The sequence below is a fragment of the Simochromis diagramma genome, unplaced genomic scaffold (assembly GCF_900408965.1).
Source record: "Simochromis diagramma unplaced genomic scaffold, fSimDia1.1 OVJJ01000685.1, whole genome shotgun sequence".
NCBI lineage: Eukaryota > Metazoa > Chordata > Actinopteri > Cichliformes > Cichlidae > Simochromis > Simochromis diagramma.
The window spans coordinates 11991875-12014711 of NW_024387477.1; the positions used below are offsets into that span (position 1 = coordinate 11991875).

At 40.4% G+C, this 22837-nt stretch overlaps 2 protein-coding genes across 10 annotated transcripts in view; both read right to left on the minus strand.

Annotated features, from left to right (window-relative positions):
* Positions 1-13433, minus strand: LOC120723931. Of its 3 annotated transcripts, XM_040015775.1 has the most exons (18): positions 13321-13433; positions 11981-12186; positions 11555-11696; positions 9662-10546; positions 8505-8981; positions 7072-8412; positions 6859-6948; positions 6559-6714; positions 5471-5587; positions 5117-5239; positions 4960-5016; positions 4320-4868; positions 3710-3958; positions 2779-3472; positions 2485-2615; positions 2355-2408; positions 2086-2251; positions 1-1169 (listed from the first exon to the last, which is right to left on the minus strand). In XM_040015775.1, exons 2-17 carry the CDS (start codon positions 12151-12153, stop codon positions 2123-2125), a joined length of 5367 nt encoding a protein of 1788 aa, XP_039871709.1. In that variant the 5' UTR covers positions 12154-12186; positions 13321-13433; the 3' UTR covers positions 1-1169; positions 2086-2122. The 3 variants fall into 3 exon arrangements, with proteins under 3 accessions (XP_039871709.1, XP_039871711.1, XP_039871712.1); XM_040015777.1 differs by lacking the exon at positions 2086-2251; XM_040015778.1 differs by lacking the exons at positions 2086-2251; positions 2355-2408.
* Positions 13330-22837, minus strand: part of jakmip1 (janus kinase and microtubule interacting protein 1) — a 23954-nt gene continuing 14446 nt past the window's right edge. For 4 of the 7 annotated variants that reach the window (XM_040015782.1, XM_040015779.1, XM_040015781.1 and 1 more), the window contains exons 9-23: positions 22715-22774; positions 21295-21423; positions 20958-21086; positions 20710-20793; positions 19739-19801; positions 18769-18867; positions 17845-17946; positions 17678-17731; positions 17530-17595; positions 16786-16854; positions 16511-16588; positions 15361-15570; positions 14214-14279; positions 13993-14069; positions 13330-13897 (exon numbers count right to left, since the gene is read on the minus strand). In XM_040015782.1, coding sequence (XP_039871716.1) covers positions 14019-14069; positions 14214-14279; positions 15361-15570; positions 16511-16588; positions 16786-16854; positions 17530-17595; positions 17678-17731; positions 17845-17946; positions 18769-18867; positions 19739-19801; positions 20710-20793; positions 20958-21086; positions 21295-21423; positions 22715-22774 — 1260 coding nt within the window. In that variant the 3' untranslated portion in view covers positions 13330-13897; positions 13993-14018. The remainder of the gene's footprint in view (positions 13898-13992; positions 14070-14213; positions 14280-15360; positions 15571-16510; positions 16589-16785; positions 16855-17529; positions 17596-17677; positions 17732-17844; positions 17947-18768; positions 18868-19738; positions 19802-20709; positions 20794-20957; positions 21087-21294; positions 21424-22714; positions 22775-22837) is intronic. The other 3 variants (XM_040015783.1, XM_040015784.1, XM_040015785.1) reach the window with 3 other exon arrangements.

The window sequence follows — 22837 nt, forward strand, 5'->3', positions numbered from 1 at the left end:
TAGACTGCATATAAACATTTATTCTCTGCACAGCTGTAAGGAATCAATGGGAAAACAATATTATCAATTACTGATAGAAAAATACCTTTGCTGCACCATGATCACTCTGCACCCGTACATACAGTTAATAGTAAAAAGAACATAGCGTGTTATAATTTAAAAAAAATAAAATAATGCAAGCGTGCAAACATGACATCTATTAGGTATGAAAGTGTCACTCATACAAAAAGACATACAGTGTGTGGTATATTGGCATATTTTTTTTATAATCTCTACAAAAAAATATCAGTGATAATCTCTTCTTTAAAATTTCTTCTTCTAGATTTCAATACTGATTGTGTGCAAATTTTTCAAACTTAAACAACATCTGCCGTCTGTGATTAAAGAAGTCCTGTAGACCTATGAGGAGAAGGAAACAGAGAAGTCTTTGGAGTGAAACATCTTTTCAAATATTTGGCTTCGTGTGTAAAAATCAAGTACTGTGAACTTTGTGTACAAGGTTGTGTCAGCACATTTTACAATGTGTGTTGCTGTCAAAAAGGCTTTTCAAATACTTCATGTCCCTTTAGGCAGCTGCTCAGGTCCACAGTCCACAGAGACAGTAATATGACAAGCAGTGTGACACATTATCTCCCTGTGTTTAACACAGTGTAAAAGTGCAGCAGAAGCAGACATCCCTTTGTCATTTTTATGTCTTGTTTGACCAGTGTTAGTACATGTTGGTGTCACAGGCAGCGTTTTACAGTATGATTCAGCTTGGCTTCATAAACATTTGCACTTAGCAGTTTTTCATGAGAAAACTGGCAATCGCGTGGACCGGCAAGCACAACGTCTCGCTCGTTTAAGAAGTCCAGCAGATGAGACTGTAAAACAGAAAGGTCCTCCAACGAGGATCGACCTGCTTTTACATGCACATTAACTCTGAGAGCCGAGGCAAGGATCTTACACAGTATTTTGTATGACATCTTTAGTTCATCATTTCGAGGTTTAGTGGCCGACCACAGGTCACCGCATGATCATAGGCTGGCAATAACCGTGTGAGAGGAGTTTTTTCTGATTGGTTGACCTGAGCCTGACGTGGAGCGGTTATCCAGCAGTGTGACTGTGTCTCAGTCGAGGCGGAGGTGAGGGCGCTCCCTCAGAGGCCTGCAGATATAGATGTTTCTGTGCTGAAGGACGGACACACACACACACACACACAGGACACGCAGGACAGAAAGAAATTAGATTATCACAGTACAGTCTTTTTAGTGGTATATTGCGGCAACACGCAGGACACAGGAGAAAATACTTTTAATTGAATTTTGTTGTTCTTCAAATGTGAACGCTGTAACACGATAAAATGAAAATATGTATATACTGCTCAAAAAAAAATTAAAGGAACACTTTTTTATTATAGTGTATCATCAAGTCAAATTAAACTTCTAGTCAGTTAAGTAGCAGTGGGGCTGTTAATCAGTTTCAGCTGGTGCACTAGAGGCACAACAATGAGGCAGCATCCAAAACAGGAATGGTTTTATAGGTTGAGGTCACTGACGTTTTTCCCTCATCTTTTCTGACTGTTTTTGAGCATTGCATTAAGCTGTGGTCAGTGATGGTCTGGGGAGCCATATCTGGGGAGGGACGCACACACATCTAAAGGCTAAGCAACAGCATCCTGACTGCGATTCCATATCAGGATGAAATCTTTGGACCTATTGTCATATCCTATGCTTGTGCAGTCAGTCCTGGGTTCCCCTGGTGCACAATCATGTCTCGTGTGGTGGAAGTATACGAGCAGCTCCTAGAGGATGAAGGAACTGATACCACTGACTTTCCCATGCTCACCTGACCAGCATCCAGTAGAACACCGGACGTGGTCCAGATCATTAGGATCTAATGTGTTTTCAAAGTGATTTGCTTTCATTTTTTTTTAGCAGTGTACATAATTATTTTACAAATGCAGCTATAGTGCATAAAACAATCACTAATGGCACAAACTCACTGGGAATCTGCAGTATTTCTACAGCGATTCAAAAAAATATAATAATATACATATTAATATGCAAACCTGGTGAAAACTGGTATAATAATCTTTGGACCAACCTGCTGATCTGAGCATCTCTGTGGCTTCACTGTGGCTTCACTGTGGCTCAGTTCTAACTGAGGTCCGAAACACGGTGTGTACACTATCTGAACTAAGTCCATTAGATCCCAGTGTCTGCACACTGATGTGGACAGGGACACTCAGGTCGATATTTTCAAGAATACACTGCACAGACAGAAACAAGACTTACTTTGTGTGCCCTGCTTTCATTCACACTTTGATTTACTTATTTATCATGACAGGATGGGTTTTGTACAGCTGTGGATACCTTGGTGCATGCTGAGCTCATGACAGATTTGTGAAAGTCCCCATCAACATACACCTGAGAGATAACAAGACATAATGAGTACAAGAAAAACACATACAAACGAAGATAATCCTATGTATTGTTTACCTACCCTGTAGCCATACACAAACGTGCCATTACTGCATCCCAGCTCATCGAGTGGTGGTCTCTCCCAGCCAATCATAAGGTTGCTCTGACCCACTGTTTTGATGACCTCAATGGAACGAACCTCGGCTGGAGCTTCTGGAGGGGATTGGACACAGAAAAGTCAAGTACAGTTATGCTCTCTGCTGCTTTTATTATTCCCTAGTTATTACTAAACCACACCAAAACAAACAAAGATAGCAGGACTTAATATATCCAGAATTTACTATTAGTTTACTAAACCAAGTGGTATGAACAGTACCTGGCTTTGGTCTTTTTCCTAAACGAGCGGTGAATGTTGTGGCAAACTTGTTCGATCTCTCAGGAGAGCAGTGAGACAGCTGACTGGACTGAGAAACTTCAGGGATAGCACCATCCATTTTAGAAGTCATGTTGAAAGTTGTAACTTCAGGGGCAGTTGATATTTGAGAGGCAGTTGGATCTGAGGAAGTGGCTTTTGGATTAGTAACAGCAGAGTCAAAAGTAGCAACCCTCTGTAGAGAAGCTTTATGCGCGGCATAGGATACATCAGGGATTGCAGTGATTTTCTTTGTAATTTTTGAGGATAATGTTTCATTAGTGCCATTACTTAAAATGGATTTGACATTATTTGCAGCCGGGGTGAAAAAAGTAAAGTTAGAAGAGCTAGAAAGAGCAGATGTGTCCCCTTTAAGGTGATGGTTAGTAAAGATGCTGGGACTGAAGGTTGCATTAACTGATCTAGATGCAACTGCTTCAAAAAGTGTTGGTGACTTGTTAGCGGCAACTGGTTTAGTTGTTACTACTGGAGTGTGTGGAGCTTGGCTCATAGCTGTGGTGACTGTGAGAGAGTTGATCTGTGCGTTATTGAAACTCAAGCTCAGCGTCTTAGTCTGAGAGGCTTTGTTCAGGTCTGCAGGAGCTGACAGTGATGGACTCCTCCTGGGGTCCTGTCCTCTTCCTCTGCTCTTTGGAGCCTTGGGATGGAGACAGATATTAGAATTCATTAGATATATAAGATCTGATTGGATTTGGCCTACCTTACTTTATGTGGAAATAACTTCTAAGTCAGTGAAACTTCAAAGGACAAATTGTAGATTAGAGTGGCTTTTATTTCATATCAGAAAAAAGCAAAAATCTATATCAACCTTTCTGTATAATTCAGCACTAACCTATATTTTTGTTACTCTATGTTAGAAAACTCCTAAGTGTACCTCAAAGCTGCTCCTCAGGGTCTTCTGTAGCTGTTCGTGGAGGTTAAGGATCTTCTCAGGACTACTCAACCTCCTCTTTGGACTGGCAAAGGAGACAGAGGAGGGAATGGTAGGACTCAACAAGTATCCAGTCACACTGGTGGCACAGAGGGAGGACTTCTCTTTCTTTATCTCCGGATGATGAAACACTAATTTCTCTGGTTGACTGGCTGCTTGGGGCGGTCCACCGGCAGAAGGAGACAGCTGTGCCTGGATCGAGAATAGACTGTCTTAGACTTTCACTGAGTCTACAATTTCTAATGTAAAGTACAGTCTTTGTTTGATAATTTAAGCACTGGCACACTGAGGTCATGTTAGCGTTCCCTAACAAAGAATATTTCAGAGAGTTTTTGCTCTATAAAAATTATCTTTCACTGTAAAAACATAAGACAGACACACTTTTCTGTAAAGGAGTGAAGTGAGAATAAATGCAGGCCTGGCAGAAAACATACAATAAATAACATAACACAGAAATCTGGAACTGAGGTTATGTTATTTTTTTATAAAAAATATTACAAATTAAGGTTTTAAAATAAGCTTTTATTAATTATATTTATTTGCATTGCCTCACCGGCACTGTATCAGTGATTTCTCGCTCATTTGGTGGAAGAGCAGGTGACGCTGACGCCTGGACGGTGGCTTGCTCTTGCACTGGTGAGGATGGCACAGATGAGTTGGCGTCTTTCTTTAGCGATCCTGTGAGTACAGGTGTGAATTCACTACCGCAGTCTTGATGATTTCCTGAAGATTCGGTGGAAACTATGGAAATTTCTTTCCCTCTGCCCTCTACTCCAGCTTCAGGTGTGACTCCAGTTTGTTGATGCTTTTTTACAGAGGTGGATACAACCGGGCAGGTCCGATCAGTTATGAATTTACTGGTGCAGCTTTTATATTTTGAACTAAATTCAGGAGTAAACCCACTAGCGTAATCCCAGGTCTTTGTGTTATTTTCCAATGTGAATGCTGCAGTGTACTCCTGCAGAGCGGCATCGCTGAGCAGATGCTCGACCTGCTGTGTGAGGTAGGGGTTCATACAGCCTTGTCTCTGCAAGATCTTCATCATCTGATCTAATAAGCTGTTCCTCTCCTGACACTTCACCACTAGGCAAGACAGCTTGGCCTGTTATTGGACAAAATACCTGACAGTCAGAATGAACCACTAAAATCTGTTGAGCAGAACCTGAACATAAATCTCGTCTTTATTTCCTCACCTTTAAAGGCGGTATATCCAAGTCTGTCTGGCTTTTTCTTTTCAGCAGCGCATCATACTACAAATAAGTAAAATTTTAAACATGACAATTGTCCATTAAGTATAAAGAGAGAACAGTTTATTACTTAAACTTAGATGCAAAACTACAGCTGACCCACCTTAGCTCTGATGTCATTGTAACGTGCCCTGAGTGAGACAAGAACAGTATTAACGTCATCCCTGCTGCCTTGTCCTCTTTTCAGAGCTATATACTCCGAGTTCAGCTCCTCTAGAGCAACAGTCTGTGGGGTTTTACACACACACATCACATCAACACACACACAGACGACTTATGAGTAAAACTGTCTCCAGCCAAGAATTAGAATGTGTCAGTGTATTACAGTCTAGTACAACATATCAGCATCATGATAATGATTTAAGTTTAACGCTAATTTGTTCAACACATACGGCCACTTAGAAGTATTTTATGATGTAGAAGAATCCAAATAACAAATGCATTTTGGCATTCTTACCTTGGCTTTGAGCTGAGCTGTGAGGATGTTATATCGCTCCTCTGTTTGAGCCTTGAGTGACAACATGTCAGTCTTCTCCCGGAGCAGGCCTGTCAGTTTGTTCTGCAGCTCCTTCACCTGCAGAGACAGCTGCTCTTTAGGTCTAACGCTTAAACTTTGTGTACAAAATTAGCTGAAAGGCCTCAGAGGCAAAAAACACACTGAATGATTAAAATTCTTGATGGATTTTCATGTAGTACAGCCACGTCTAAATTATTCAACACCTGCAGTACCTGAACTCTGCTTTTTAATCATTTCACCAATTGGTGGTGAAACCCAATTAAGCTTCTGGGAACTCTAATACAACTATATTTGATTCAACTGTGAAGCCAATATAATTGTTGCATGTGTGGGTTTAAGATGAGTAACAAAGAGGAGGGACAGAGTTCGAGGCAAAGACACACACTTGGAAAAAGGTGCAAAAGAAAGAACAGCTTTTCTTTGAAGGGATGTTTGAAAACAGCAGGTGAGAAAAACGACTATTTCTGTGAAGGACTTAGAAGAAGGGCTAGAAGGAGGCGAGAATAAAAGTATCATCAAAGACTATAAATGAGTAGACTTGAAAGGCAAAGGTGTAAACTTTGGAAACTTCAGCACACTCCAATCTAAACCAAAAAGAACATAAAAGTCGACTCGAATGTGCAAGACAAAATGTAAATAGGACTTTAAAGCTCTGGGGGGTTTTCTTTATGGTGTGATTAAACTCTATTTCTTAAAAATTAAGTCCAGTGTGCCTGTTTTAAGAAGTATAAAGTAAGCCGCTCCTGTTGTGGAGATGCTTTGTGGCTGCAGGAACTGGTAAACTTCACTGTTACTGGCATTTTGTTTTTCTATTGAAGCGCGTAAAATTAAAGCCCTGTGATCAATACGTTTTCCAACAATCCAGTCAACCAATCTTGAAATGTCCTTGGAGACTCAACCAGTTATGTTCGAAAATCAAATCTTCTTACACTAATTATATAAGTTTTGCACTTTTTTAACATGTAGAACATGTTGCAGATTTAGGGGCTGGTATCATTTTGACTGTATCTGTAAATCTAGTTGAATACCTGGGTTGTGAGGTTGTAATTTTCCTTCTCGATTTCTTCCATCTGATTTTCAACATCTGTGAGCTTCATCGCGTTTTCAGCTGCTTGGCTCGCCTTTCTCTCCACCTCCTCCCTCCTCGTTTCTGAATGACGCAGTTCACCCTGAAGCCTCTTGATCTGAAGATGTATACAAAATGAGGAAAGTGTGGTTTTGAAACATCTATTATGGCTCTCTAAGAAAATAATATGATGACAAGAAGGATGAAAAAAATCTGCATAATACAATTTTTCTAAACTAATAACAAACTCGCTTAAACCCACCTCTGCACGGCTCTTGTCCATTTCCTCCCGTGACCTATTTAGCTCTGCTCCCAAAGTTTCAATCTCTCTCATCAGATCATTTTCTTCCTGCTATAAATCAAAAAATTTGATGCCTCAAAAATCACGCTGAAAAGCCATGATGCTGAAAGGATATTCTGTAAACTGACACAACAGGCCCTGACATCATGCACAAATGCACTCCATTCTCAATACCTGTATTAAGTTTCCACCACGGTTATTAGTCTGGCATCTTTGTGTAGCATAATCTGCAGTCTCAGCAGGAATCTCACTCTTCTTCGTCAAACCAGCGCTGCTTGAGTTCAACATCTGCTGCTTTTGATTCCTCTCCTCTGTTTGTTTTTGGATGCTGAGACCTTGTAGGCTGTCTCTTTCCTCCCTAAGGTCTTGAATTACCTGCATTATCTGCTCTTCTGCTTGTTTCAAACAACGGACTGAATGTTCAGTTCTTCTTTTTTCTTCCTCCAAGCTGCTTACTGACTTCATCAACCTGTCGTGTTCTTCCTTTAAACTGTGAGATATTTCCTCCTGGTCTCTCTTTTCCTTCAGACACTTAGGAGAATCGGTTAGTTTGTCTCTCTCTTGTTTCAGATACAGCACTGTCTGGCTTAACTGGTCGCTTTCTGTCTGTAAACTCTGCAGTGACTTCATTATTTCCTCTCGCTCTTCTTTTCCACTTGAGAGAAATTCTAATATTGCCCCTTTATCTCTTTCAAGTGCAGATAAAGACTTGGTTAGCTGCTCTTTCTCCTCTTTTTGGCCGTTTATGGACCTTTTAAAGTGTTCTCTTTCATCTCTCAGCCCACAGACTGCCCTGCTCAGCTGCTCTTTCTCTTGTTTAAGGTCAGCCAGAGCTTTAGAGATGTGGTCTTTTTCCTCCTTCAGTCCCCATACTGTCCGAGTTAATTGCTGTTTCTCTTCTGTCTGTACTTGGACTGACAGAGCTACTTCTCTTTGCTGCTCTCTGAGTGAATTTATGGATTTAGTCAATTCTTCTTGTTCTGTTTTGAGGTTCTGGACTGAATTGGTCAGCTGGGCTGCTTCATCTTTTTGTGAATCAAGATGAAGATGATTTTTTTGTGAGCTGCTTTTTAGTAAGTCACAGAGATTATTATGCTGACTACCAGATACTGATCCTGTTTTCGTAGAGTCAGTTTCTTGATTGAACATCAAATGTGAAGCTTCTTCTCCTTGGACTAACTTCTGCTGCAGATCCATGATGGTGTTCAGATCATCCTCAGTCTTCTTGGTGAGTTCTGAGATCAAACACCCCTGTTCCCGGTTCTCCTGCTCCAGCCTGACCTGATCCTCTTCTAGCTGGGAGATACGCTCCATCAGTTGGGTTTGCTGCTTTGTGATGTCATCCTCTTTGCGCTCAATGTGAGCCAAAAGCTCCTGGATCCTCTCTGCCAATGCCCCGTTTTCCTGATTCAGGCTTTGGATAAGATCATCCTGGGCAAGAGCAAGAATGTTGCCATCTTGGGTAGGAGATGACCTGGGTTGATCATTCCCACCATAAGTAGAGGGTGTGTTAATCTGTACAGAGATACAGAGTTTGATCAGTGATATACTGGATGTCTTTGGTGGAAAATAAAAATGATAAGAATACTAAACCACGTGTAAAATACCTTTTCTGCCGAAGACCTCTGCTCAGTCTCTGCCTCTAGTTCCTCTGCTTGCTTCCTGAGTTGTAACTTCAGCTGAGCATTTTCCTCAGCTATCTCCTTTAGCTGACTCTGTGTGTGCTGCAGAGCAACCTTCAGGTTGTCACGTTGCTCCTGAAGAGCTTTAAGATCTCTATCTAACCCCAAGCTCCTGTAAGCTTCCCTCAGGGCATCAGATTCCTCACTGGGGCTCTCTTCTACGTTTAAGTTCCCTTCAGAGCACCAGCTTCCAAGTTTAAACTCATCTATTGATTCTGTAGTCAAGGAAAGTGACTTGAAGTTGGCACTGGATTCAGACCCGTAGTGAAACAGGTTTACAGGATGACTTTTAGTTGGCATTTTTGATTTAACTGCTGAGGAATAATGCTCTGTGCTGCTCTGTGCGCTCTCTGCTGTCGCCTGGTGGTGAACAAGTGGAACCTCTGATGAATAAGGCTGCACCTGCACAAAAATCACAATTTTAAGATATTTGACAAAGTCGATAGAATAACAACAATTCTTATAACAAAGAATTGTAAAGTTCCTATGCTTCCTTCAACTATGGGAAATACTGATAATTTTCACACTGCAAAACATTTTAATTAATTAACAATTAACACTGGTAGCCTAAGTTCACAAATAGGTGATAATAAGTGAATACATTAAAAACAGCAGTTTGTCTCCAAACCGGCATCAGTAAGTCATATATGTTCTGATATTTAGATATCAGTAGTGTCCTGAACTCCTGATGTCCCAGAAGTAAATACTCGGGAGGGACTCTCTTTTTGTACTTTGTACTTAAAACTTTAAAGGAACTTGAAATATGGAACTTCTCCTGCTGTAATCAAGCTTTATTTTCAGAGAGCACAGTCAGACTACCTAATTAAGATATTATTATAGTAGTATATTATAGATAGATAGATAGATAGATAGATAGATAGATAGATAGATAGATAGATAGATACATAGATACATAGATAAAACATTCATATAATATTAATAATATTAAATATTAATATTAATTGTACCCCGCCTCCCGCCCTATGACAGCTGGGATAGGCTCCAGCGCCCCCCGCGACCCTGAAAAGGAGAAGCGGAAGCAAATGGATGGATGGATGGAATATTAATTGGATCCTACAAACCTCTCCTGAGCAAGCCACTGATGGCTGTCCCGTGGCAGTGGAATATGAGAAAATGTTGGCAGTCCCAGAATTAACAGCCAGACTGGAGTTGGGTGTGCTGGTCTCAGGACTCAGGCATGCGGATGATTGGCTTGGTATGTGGTTAGCCGAATCCCTGAGGACCTGCTGCAGTCTTAGGTTCTCCTCTCTCAGGTGTTCAAGCTCCTCCAATAGCGAGTTCTCAGATAGTTTCAGCTGATGGATCTCTGACTTCATCTCATCCACGCTGCAGCTGAGGAAGTGGTTGCTCTCCTGGGCCTCCTGGAGCTGCTCCATTAGTCTCTTCCTCTCAGTCATCCTCTCCTCCTCTCTCTCCAGCAGTACTCTGAGATCCTCCTGCAGGCTGACAATGAATCCTTGTAACCTTGCCTCATTTGAGGACTGTTTTGTGTCACTGTTTCTTCCTCCTCCTATGCTGTTCTCTGCTTTTCCCTCATCGCCCTTTCGCCTTTCTTCTCTCTCAGTTCCAACACTTGGCTGCCATTTCTTTCGCCTCTCTTCCTTGGTCTCCTCTTCTCCTTCGCCCTCTCCCCTCATGGAAGATAGCCTGTCTTGTTCTTCCAAGCACTGCACAGTACCACCAGTGATTCGGACTGCTCTGATAGTTGTCATACCAGTGGCGGCACTCACAGTCATGTCAAGTAGCTGCTTTTCTAAAGTGTAGATGCGATTCTGCAGGCTCTGCTCTCTCTCCCAGGCCAGGCTGAGCTTGTGTTGGAGTTGGGTTTTAAAGTTTTCAAAATACTGGGCCTGTCGACTCATCTCTTCCTCTTTGGCCTTCAGTTGCCTCTGACAACGCTGCAGTCGCTCCCTCCACACTCGCTCCTCTCGCTCCTTCTCCTGAGTCTGAGAGAGACAGAGAACAGAATCTTGCTTGATAACATGTTCTACATGCCTAGTTTGTGTGCTAGTATTTGTAGTAGTAACAGTCTTAGCTGTATATGATATCTATAAGACATATATCATCAGCTGTATTTGTTTTACTGTACAGTGGCAAACTAACTACTTTAAATAAGTTTCCATCATTCAAACTTCTTAAAGATACCTAAAAGATAAAGTAATGTAATCTCAACAAAGATGATAAAAAAAACTCTATGCTCACTATCACACTAGCATGTTGTTGTTGTTGCTTTTTTAATTTAACCTTTATTTGACCAGGAAAAGAATAGAAATCTCGTTTACAAGAATGTCCTGGCCACAAAAGAGAGCAGTACAATCATACACTTCATACACCAGACAGGCAATAAAAATAAAACACAGACGCAACCAAAAATGATAAACTTCAGTGTCAATAAAAATGAATACCTTAGTAATAGTAACCGTCTAATAGGAGCTGCAAATTTGAATGCTCTTTTTCCAAATTCAGTGCAAATGTTTGGTATAGACAAAATGAATGAATCTTGGGACCTAAGACAATAACCTCTACACTTTTTTGACTCTTTTGAATCTGTAGGTAAAAAAAAAAACAGTATATAACAGTGGCTGAGTCATGTAGTATGTATCTGTTTTGGCCAAATAAATGCATAAAAATGGCCTGTAAGTGAATTCATGTGACTACTCAAGGTATGTATAAAGTATATAAAGTGTGCTACTTGCAAAATATATTTTATAGCAGTAAAAGTGTTAAACTATTAACAAACCCAGCCTTTAAAACTTTGCATTTAATGGGAATTCATTATTTTTATAGGTAAAATCAGATATTATTTTGTCTATCCCCAGTAAACTGCACAAGCCTCTCATTCATATCTGAAGTACATATTACTCCCATCTTCTAAAACTTGCATATTCAAAGCTGTAAATGTATTTTATATTTTCTACATCAGTGACCCACTGAATCTCTCAGACAGCACTCACCATGGTCCTGACCTCCTCCCTGAGCATGTGGAGTCTCTGGTCCAGCCTCTGGGAGTGATGCATGTTGGGGAACTGAGAGGCAGACGCTAGCTGATATAGCTGCAGCAGGAGGCTCCTCTCTGACGTCTCCAACTCTCTGATCCTTATCAAATAGCAAAACAAGATCGCATTACGTCATCTTAACACCAGTATAATATCATATAAATGAGCTTTTAAACATTAAACTGTCTCTGATTTAAAAAAAAATTGATTCAGTTTTATCTCCTAACATGGCAGCAGATGCAGTGAGTAGTTTTCAGAGGTGCACTCTCAAGCTTGCATGCAGTGCAGTCAGGTGTGTGTGATACGTGATATTATGTTGGCCAAAAGTGAGCGTACAGTAGCAGATGTGTGTGTCACTGGATCCCCTCTCACCCAGTCTCTCACCTGTTCCTCAGGTAGCTCTCAGGCTGGATGGCTGAAACCGCTCTCTGCTCCAAGTCCTCCACTCGATCACACAGCACACGCAGGTCCGCATCAGCTCCTACAGAGTCCTTTACCATGGCAACTGAAGTGCATCCGGTACCTGCTGAGTCTGACGAGGTCATGTGATCCTCCATTTGGTCAGCTTATTCCCACTAAGTTAATTTCACCTGCAGTACAAGAACTGCCGGTGTCAAACTCAATTCTTAAAAAAAACTAAAACTCATACACGTTTTCATACATTCATTTGGGCAGCTTGTATGTTTCCAGTTAACAACTCTGTCACATTTGTACAGACTATAACTAAGACAAACACAGACACACACAATAAAGATACATGCACTTAAAATACAGTCATGTATTATTCACACTGTCAACAGCCTGGAAGCAAGTTGTTGGACACACAATAATCTATCAGGTTACGCCTCCTTCTAATCATCCACTCCCATCCTGCACCTCCTACTGTACCACACTGGACAAACATACAAAAGTTTTATGTCATACAATCACTTCAGTTCAACAGTTTGTGTCTGCACTGATGATTGCTCCTGGACATAGTGTGCGTTGAGTAATATCGTTGATTGAATATTGTTTGAAGATATATACAAAAAAAACATGAACCTAAACATTTCGAGGGACGGTCCACTCCAAAAATTAAACAAGCACCAATTTTTCTCTTTTGCTTGTAGTGTTTTTTATTTATCTATTGTTTTGCTCTGAGTTATCCTGGCTTGGAAATATCAGCTATGGAGATTCGTGGCACCTCTTAAATATGATGGAAACAGAGGTTTTGTGGTAAAAAAAAGTACATTTGCTAAATATCTCTTTTGCAGAAATCATGATTGCAATGCTAAAAAGACATCCACAAACCAGATTCATATTGAAAGACTGTTTCCTTAATACCAAAAAGGAGGTGCAGAAAGATGCATGCAACTACCAGTGACACGAGGTGTCCTCCTTAGAGCACCGTGACAGGATGTAAGCATTAACGGTGTCCCACTCAGCTGAACCGTTATGGTAGCTATTTGCATGCCACTTCCACCTGGCAGTGTATTGGTTTAGCTGAAAAAAGAGTTCCTACTTGAAACTATTCACGAAAAGGTTTTTGAGATTTCTGGCAATCAAGTGTGGCAAATGTGTAACAGTGCAATTACATAAATCAGTGGTAGTGTTATTAGAAATTCAATCATTTACAGATTTCTTGTAATCTAAAAATAGACAAAGTCACAAAACCTTAATCGAAGCCATCCTTGGTGACAAATTTGCAAAGGAGTATTTCTGAAAGGTGAAGTGAAACAACAAACCTGTTTTTGCGTTTTCACCGTTCGTTCCTTTTCAGTGCGTCAAGAAACCTCCAAATAGTTCAGCTCCTGCTCAGCGAACTTAGACGCACTGCTGTTTCCTTAGAAACGACACAGACGTTGGACTTTGCCAAAATCCTCCATATCCAGTTGGCGCTCAGCTTGTTCACCCTGTCAGTCAGCCTTGTGCTTTCATTCCTCTTCTCCTCTCTCCATTTGTCCCCTTCCATTGTCCTGCTTGGCATTCCTTCAGCTGAGGCTGTGGCTCTTCTTGCGTTTGTAAATCGTCTGATTCCGATTTTTCCCTCGTTAAATCAAAGTGTTTGCTTTACAGAGGAGTTGGGGTTTTATGTTCCAGGTCCAGGGATCACTATAACAGATGTTACTTATAAATAAATCTCACTTTCTTCTCATGTATATCTGGTTATTTATTAAATTTTCAAATATGTTTGCATTCCAGTCTTCTGCAAAAGTGCACATTTATCAAAAAGGCCATAAGGTTTAGTTGAACTGTCTACAAATGCATAAAAAACAATTAGGTTTTGTCTCATCTTCGATTGCCACCACAGCACCTTAACACCTAAGAAAAAGAAAAGAAAATTTGAACTCTTTCCTAAGAATTATTGGCAGGCATCAAAACTGTGCCGAATTCTAGTATTATACAGTTACTTCTACCTGATGTGGGTCCATGGGCATTTTCATTAAGGCCAAAGAATAAATGCTAAAGAGAAAAATAAAAAGAGGAACAAAAACTAAAGGAACACAAGAGGTTTAATCAACAGGTGAGGAAAGAGAGAGAAGAAAAAAGTGACAAAAAGTTTAGAAAACACCACCGCACAGAAGATGTTATTGATACCTTGCACTAATAAAAAAACAAGTCAAATTTGAGTGTGTACCTTTTCCTCTATTTCCTTTATTTGTCTCTTTTGCAAGTCAATCCTGTCCTCCAGCTCTCTTATTCTCTGCAACAAAAAGACAGAAGTGGTTAGCTCGTGGCCACGCGAAACACATCTGATTGATTCTGACACAATCATTTCCTCAGGTGCAACAACATTTCATTTCATTTCTTTATTTATTTCACACATGGTTCAACAGTTAAGTTAGGCTGCTATCAATCTATTCCTGCAGACACTCCAAATAGTCTTCTGACGTTCCCATCATGCCATACTGTCTCCATGGCAGCTGTTGGAATGAGCTGCCATGGCAACTGAAGAGCAGATTTAACAGTGACACTGTTTGAGACTTAAAAGCTGAGTGGTTTCATCAGTGACTCGGTTCTTTGTTCCTAACATATTAGTTTAAATAGCTTTCCACTGTGAGTGCTCACTATACAGTACATAAATACAACTGAGGCAGGCAGGCATATTTTAAAACAAATACATGACATTTTGAAGTTAATATCCTGTGCAGCAAATCAAATTGAGGTTGAGGTGAATGCTCCAGTTAAATATCACTTCTTAACTACAGAGAAATTGGAACGAGTGTTAATAAAAGCCACACTGTGGGGACTTTTTAAGTGAGCATAATTCTCAGAGTTATTATTATAAAATATATCATAAATTAAATCAGATGCATTTCTCGGACCTGCAAACATGTTGATTTCTAATCGGTTCAGTAGTTTGAGCATATTAATTAGTAGATACATTAAAAATGTGCAGTAAGTACGGTTAGAGGATATTTTGTTAGTGAGTTAGAGTACATGTAGTGTCATGTAGTCAATGGATAACACAATGCCAAAAGCCATGGGTGTAAAGTATCGAAAGGGCTGCTGAGTGGAGGGATACTGAAGGTGTCAGGGTATTCAGATCACAATGAAACACACAAACACTCACACAAATCCAAGGTCATTCTGTCTCATCTTTCCACTCACCCACTTTTACATATGCACTTACAGATAGAGTTACAGGTAGCACGTACAGGGATACTGCATCTTTTTCAAAGCACCAGAGATCTGGTGGGGTTAAAAGTTCCAGACAGGTACCAGGGGTCAGATTCAGGGAGGGCAGGACTCAACAACCTGACTGGGTTTGTTTTGAGCCTTACCTGCTGGGCCTGCTGTAGGAGCTCCATGCGCTCCTGTAAGATTTGACTGTCATACTGCCGGCTCTGCCGGAGAATCTGACGCCGCAGCTTGTCCACGGCTAGCCTCAGCTCCTCCCTCTGCCTGTCTGTCAGCGACTCAGCCACCGCCTGGCATGCCGGCTGCTCCTGCTGCAGAGCGCTATACAGCGTGGCCTCCAACTCCTCGATCCTCTGCACAGCCAGCCACATATACACACATACATGTATACACCCACACACACACACACACACACGGACGTGCACATGCACATGCAGGAACACACACAGGCATGCACAAGCACAAACAAGGGAATACACATATGCACACAAACACACAGACACATACACACAACACTGTGACCATGGCAGATATGGGGAACACTTTTCCACTTTACATTGAGGGCTATTCAAGCTTGGTTTTTACATGGTCACTTGATTTGGTTAACAACACAAACTGTGCTTTTCTTTACACATTGTTCAAACAACAAATTCCAAGTAAGAACCAAGATCAGCCCAACACAATATCAAGTGGGACTATAAACACAAACCAACACCAAAACTGACCAAGTAAAATGGTTAGAATTATATGGCGAATGATCTAAGTGTTAACTTCTGTTATCTGGCTACAGTCTAGTTAAATCAGTGGAAGTGGAGAATGCTTTAAGATTCATGCTTTAAAAATATATAATTAAAACCTTATTATTAAACTCACTCTTTTAACTTTCTCCTGAGCAACTTTAAATAGGATATTCATAAATGAATCATATCATACTTTCTCAAATCAAGAGAGAGTAAATCTGATCGAGGTTTAGGTCATAAACAAGTGGCCACGTATCCCGGCCAACTGAGTGGCTAAGATTATTAAAATAATTTAGACTTCAGTGGTAAAAGATGCAGTATCCCAACACAATGTAGCAAATTTTACCTTGATGGAGCATGTTGCATTTGTGATGGTTAACAGGGTCCTAGATGTTTATCTCATGCTGAAATGATAATGCTGCACCCCTGCATTCCTGAATTACTTTATCATCAGCCATTATAAGTAAAAATATACACAATAGTAAGCAGTAGATATATCTGTGTTCATATGCAGGTAAAAGCACGCTGTGTATTATTGCTCCAAGCTTCGTACCATGTAGGCTTGGTCCAAGGCCTGCTTCCTGTAGTCCAACTCCTCCTCAAGGAATCCTTTCTGCTTACTAAACAGCTCCTGCAATAAGATGTTATAATCTATAATGCAGGGCTTGGTAGAAGGTAGCATGTCGTACATAGTAGTATAGTTATAATTATGTATTAGTCTTGATAAGTTCTTTGACATAATAACAACAGGAGACTATAATATTAACACGCTGCTTTGAATATGTTGTAGAAAGCTGAATTTTATGCATTTGTAGGTAACTTTCTCACCTTGTCATTTTCCAAGTCGATCATCTTCTGCGTGAGGGCAGCCTCAGTGCTGTCTATCTGCTTCAACCACTGCAGATGAAGACACAGAAAGGTGTGGGATTCACATTTTGCTTCTATAAGATTAATCTAAATTAAACAAAAATGAGTTAAATGAAATCCGTCTTTATCTTCTTCTTTTGCCTCTCTCACCCCTTCTCTAGCATCTTCTTCTGTTGCACTGACCTTCTGCATATCCTCCTTTACCACCTCCATGACTCTTCTATGTGGTCATTCTCATTTATTTCGTGCCTGGCAGCTCGATCTTTATCATCCTTTTGTCCAATATATCAATCTGCACATGTCCAAACCATCTCAAGTTTGCCACTCTTACGGTGTCTTCCAATCATACATCATAGCAGAGCTCACAACAATCTGTTTTACTCTTGCTGCTATTCTTCTCTCACAAATCACCCCTGACACTCAACTCCACCCACAACACCCTATCTGCACTCTCTCCTTCACCTTGTGCACTGTCCATTGCTCGGGATGTTTAACCCAGCCAAGGGGTGTGGCACAAACCAATGTACTCTTAGTGACAGCCCCATGCCTGGATAAATGGGGAGGGTTGCATCAGTGAGGGCATCCAGCATTAAATCCTTGCTATATCAAATATGCAGGCTTGAATGAAATGGCTTTGCTGTGGTAACAGGGTGTTATAGCAATGTTTGTCCACTGTGTGTCAGAAAAGAGAAACTTTCCACTCACCTTTTCACAGAGTGAGATCACAGTCCCTGCTTGGATCACAGCCACCTGCTCTTCATTTCTGAGATTCTTTAGAAAATACAACATTGACAAAGACTCATTAGAAATTTTAAGACTAAAGTGATTTTTTTTACAGTGGGTTCGAACTCACCCCATTATCTCCCAGAATATCCAACTTCTTCATCAGTTCAGGAATGATTACATCCTGCAAAAACCCCCAAACCAAATCATCAAGGCTGTTATATTAACTGTGCAGGTACTCAAGAAAGCATTTAGAAGAAAGGTTCTAGTTTGTTTGTTTTTTACTAGTGCATTCACCTTGACTCCCTCCTGGTGGCAGTAGACTTGCAGGGCACTGCTACTGTTCTCAGGGAACGCAGACATGTGGAGATTGAGGGCAGGTGATCTGCGCTCCCTTTCCTATGTATGCAAACAATGTGTTAATATTCACACATAATGTCAGCTATGCAATTATTCATTGTACCACGGGCAGTTCTGATCAACAAAAGGAAAAATAAATGGTGGTGTAAGTCAATGACACTATGCAAAATGGCAGGGAATGAGGGATTTACTTACATGACAATGACAACATGATCATGATCTGCCAAAGGAGGGCGGTGAAAACCGATGGAAAAGGGGTCAAAGAAACCAAGCCAACAGAATAACATGCTGAAACTCTAAATTAAGCCAGTGACGTGTCATTTCCCAACATTGAGATACAACTGCTATTTAAACTGATGGAGACTGGACTCCATCAGGGTGATGGGACTTTAGAAATAAAAAATATCATCTTAATAGTATGGTATGCAAATTCTTATTTTTTAATAAAAAAGGAAACAAAAGCATAATTCCATGGGATCCGTCCTCATTTTGTTCATATACATCAACTTTCAAATTGTGAAAAATACAACAACAGAAAATTGGGATATGCATGCAAAAATGAGACAAAATGAAGAAAAATGGGAGTGGATGGTGAACTTAAATATATTTTTATTTACTTAAAAATTATATTCTTGACAAAACATTTCTTCATTGACAAAAATATTCAATTTCAGTAAAGGGTAAGGTACACAGCTGCCATGCAAAACAAGGAAACACAGATGCATACAGTGAAGAACTGAGCAGTGTGTTTAAGGCTATGTCTGTCTGTCTGATGAGTCACTGTATATAGGTCTTGCGTCTGGAGCTGAGATTGTTGTTGTCACCTCCTGGTGACAGTATGATGTTGGCACAGTCTCTTACTTCCAGTTCAAGGACTCTGAATTCCAGCAGCTCATTTTGGTCCCGAGCATCCTGAACCTCAGCCTGCAGCCGGGACTCCGCCTGCTGCAGCGCACTCATCTGCAAACACAACAGATTCGTTACACATACTAAACACTATGAAATGTTTCAAAGTCTTGTGTGTAAATATTGAGGACAGTGTCCAGGATGCCAAAAGTCTGTTCACCGTGCACAATATGTAATAGACTGTATAAAGAAGATGGACAAAGCCACTCTAGCTGCAATGCTTTGTCAGTTTCTTGCAATTTTGAAACCATATATAAAAATTGTGAGTGAATCTGACTGTGAAACTGAGAGGCACTGCACACTTGTACTGGCATCAATCAAATAGGCCCACTCTTACAAATAATATGTTTGAGGCTTCTTTTTTTATTTTAATGTGGGCCAAAGTTTTGCAAAAGAACATAATTTTATATTAAAATAATTACCTAGTGATTAAGTCCATAACATCATCTGGAAATTGTTAACTTAGATCACTGATCAAGGGAGCTGAGGGTTATTTCCAATCGACTTCTATAAAGCCTGACTTATTTTTTGAGCCAAAGGATCTGCCCCCTCCTGGCCATTAGACAGAATGCAGACTTAAGGAACTGCATTGACTTTGCTCTCTGTGTCTATAACTACAAACTTTACAGCACATCTTTACAGCTGTTACTCTCGTGCATACATTTTAAATTGTGTATTTACTTTTAGTTATCTTATAAATGTTATCAATTTTTTAATCAACTGAGAGTTACATAGATAATTATCTTTTAAACAGCTACATTAACTAACTCTGTCACTATTTTCTCAGTAAAAGTTTTTATTCTGCTTATGTTTATACAAAATATAACGTTTTCAGAGGTGGTTAATAAAGAACACATCTGATCATGAAAACCAGCTATTACAACTCGTACTGAATACCTTGATATAGAAGGCTAATCTAATGTACCTTCTCACGCAGTTCCTGGTTGGTCCTGAGCAAGTACTGCTTCTCCTCTACCCACTTTGAATCCTGCCATAACAACCAAACACAACATGAGCGAGAAATGACACTGGCAGGAACAGAAGAGGATTTAAAGGATCTGCAATGACATAGTGTGATGAACAAAACTCCCATCCCTCAAACTTTCAGCTTAAAAGACAGAAGCAAATGCAACACAGACACAAAAAAGATAGCACAGGGTGGCAGGAGCACAAGTTTATTGATGCAGACAAATGAAGCCAAATCAGATAACCAAAGCAAAAGAGCTGCAATCACAGGCAACAAGAGTTCACAGCAACATGAGGACCAAATGGCAATCTGAGATGAAAAACAGCAGCAAAGCGAGTCAGAATACCAGCTGGATCAAGCCACAGGCAACATGCAGTAACTCAATGAAATGCTTCACAAAAAAGTAAACAAAGTGTCCTGATATGAACTCGGCATGATAAATTCAGTGATCCTCTCACTACTTTCTTTAAGCAAAAAAAAGCCAGAGGCTTTCCCACTACACATCCAGTGGTTTGGCTTACTTCTCAGACCAAGATGCCTTTCGTACACATCAAATAACCAAAATCAAGTTGTATTAAGTGAGTATTTTCATGTTTTAACAGAAGGTTATATACTACCACATGAAAATCTTATGTGTTAATCTATACAAAGCTGAAATGAATCAAGGTGGTTGAAGTGTTTAATCTGTGATGAGTAACTCAGACACAAGTATTTAAAATAAAACACCATCATCGGTAAGGGCAGAGGGTGAAGGAGAGAATGCAGGCACAGCACTGACATCACACATGCAGGAAGTGACATCACAGGAATCTGCGGCAGACCTGGTCAGCAAAGCGCCAGCCAAGGAGCACAGCAGCCAGACAGACATGCAGGAGGCCCAGTGAGAGCAGGACCAGTGAGCTTCTGTCCCCATCCACTGTCTTTATTACCTGCCCCCGCTCAGCCAAGGCCTTCTCCAGATCCACGATCTTTGCCTGGCAGCTGCTGAGCTCCACCTGCAGCTGCTCACGGGTCTGTGGGCGGGAAAATGAGCCATCAGAGACTTAAATCCAAGTACAAAAGGAATGAATAGAGCAGACTGAGAAAACCATAATGAGGATCTATGCTCTAAATATTTTCTTGAATTGGAAGTTAGACTTGTACGTAGCACATTTGGAAGGTGGCAGCAGATACGAACCCTGGCCTCCCTCTCTGCATCCAGAGACCCCCCAGTCTGCTCCTGCAGGAGAGCGTAGGCCCGCTGAAGAGCCTGGTACTCTCTAGTGAGCTGACGAAAACGAAGCTCTGACTCCTCACGGGAAATGCTCTGTGATATCAAAGAGCGAATGTGTCAAATTAACACATAAAGCTTCACCCTTTACTTTTTCATAATCACATATATTAATCTGCAAATTACTGTTAACGTTCCATCTTACTTTCTTCTGATTTATTAACTCAGGATTTATTTTCCACATCTTGCAGCTGTTTAAGATGTTAAGATATTTCTTTCAGTGGATACAAAAGGACTTTCCTACCTCTTCCAAGTCCTCCTCTGGAGTTGCAGGCGTGCGGTCAGTGAGGTCAGTGTTATAAGAGGTCAGTGAGGAGGTTTCAGAGTCTATCGACTCCTCATCAAATCCAAAATATGTCTCCACAACATGCCTCTGCAGAGAGCAGTGGAGGGGGGGAAAGGGTTAAATCAACCTCAGATCTACACATATGTTATTCTGCGTATCAGCAGTTGGAAACAAAAACAATTATTATCCAGAACTATACTGCATCTGATTTCAGCTTAGAAAACTTTTAAACCAAATATTAATGTCATCAAACCCAAAAGAAATCCAATTACTTTTGCAAAGTAAGAGGAAAAATGACTAAAAGTTCAAACTTGTTAAATCTAGACACTGTCATTCAGTCAGTAATCTCATTTTAAAAAACTTAGACTGAATGACTGCACTGACTGTTTACTTTTTTTTTTGCTTTTAACTTTTCCAGACTCCAAAGTGCTTACCATCATGTTTATAAGTCATTTCCTGGCAACCAGAGAAATAAAGGCAGACCAGGGCACACAGGCAAATGAAAGAAGAGAAATAGAGGATAAAGAGGATGTACTCTGTCATGTTGCTGCCAGGCCAAAAAGTAAACTACAAATAATATCTTAAATATACATCTATCATATCTTCAAAAACACCAGCAGATCTAAAAACTGAAGTGCAGCCCATAAAGTACAACAGCTTTTTTTGTCACTCCTAAACAAAATCTAAAAAGCCGACAACAAAGCCTCTGGTTACAATCAAACTCCTACGAAAAAAAATGGTCAGTGTCTGGGTTTGTCCTAAAAAGGAAAGCCAAATTTCCAGGTGCAAGTCCAAAAGCCAAGCTGCTGTGCCCCAATTCAGTGCTGAACCTGCCAAGCTAACAAACTGGTTCCAGGAGGAGGAGGAAGAAAATAAATGTCATGCATCTACAAACTCCTCCTCCTAGCAACATCGCAGACTCTAAAATGTCCCCTGATGTATTAGCCCAAACATGCACACACAAGTACTTAGCAATTATTTCTTTCAAACTCTGTCACCTCAGCCAATTAGATATTGTCATCCCTTTAATCCCTTTGGCACAGATAAAAGCATGAAATGCTGCATACAGCTTGCAGTTTCTGTGATGCATGTCCAGTCTCTAGTAACACTATCTTATAAAGAACAAAAATATACTCACATAAAAAAAAAATCTATAATAAAAAAACCCCAAAACAAATAATTCTCAACTAGCTGCGTGTGTGCTCACTGTGATGGTCCCAGCAGTGAAGAATGGTGTCATAATTGTCCCCTGAGCCCAATTAAACACAAACACACAAGTGAAAACAATGCTCAAGGGTCAGTCAACCACAGATAGGGAAGTTGCTTAGTTACACACCACTGGATTAACAGATGTGTAAAAACACTGATGAAAACTCACTTTCGGCAGCTTGAAAGGTTTCTTCCTGTTCTTTTTGCTCATCACCAATCGATCACGTTCCTAAAGACACAACAGATGAACATTTTTAAATTCTGACCTTTAAGAGAGCAATCGGAGGCATCT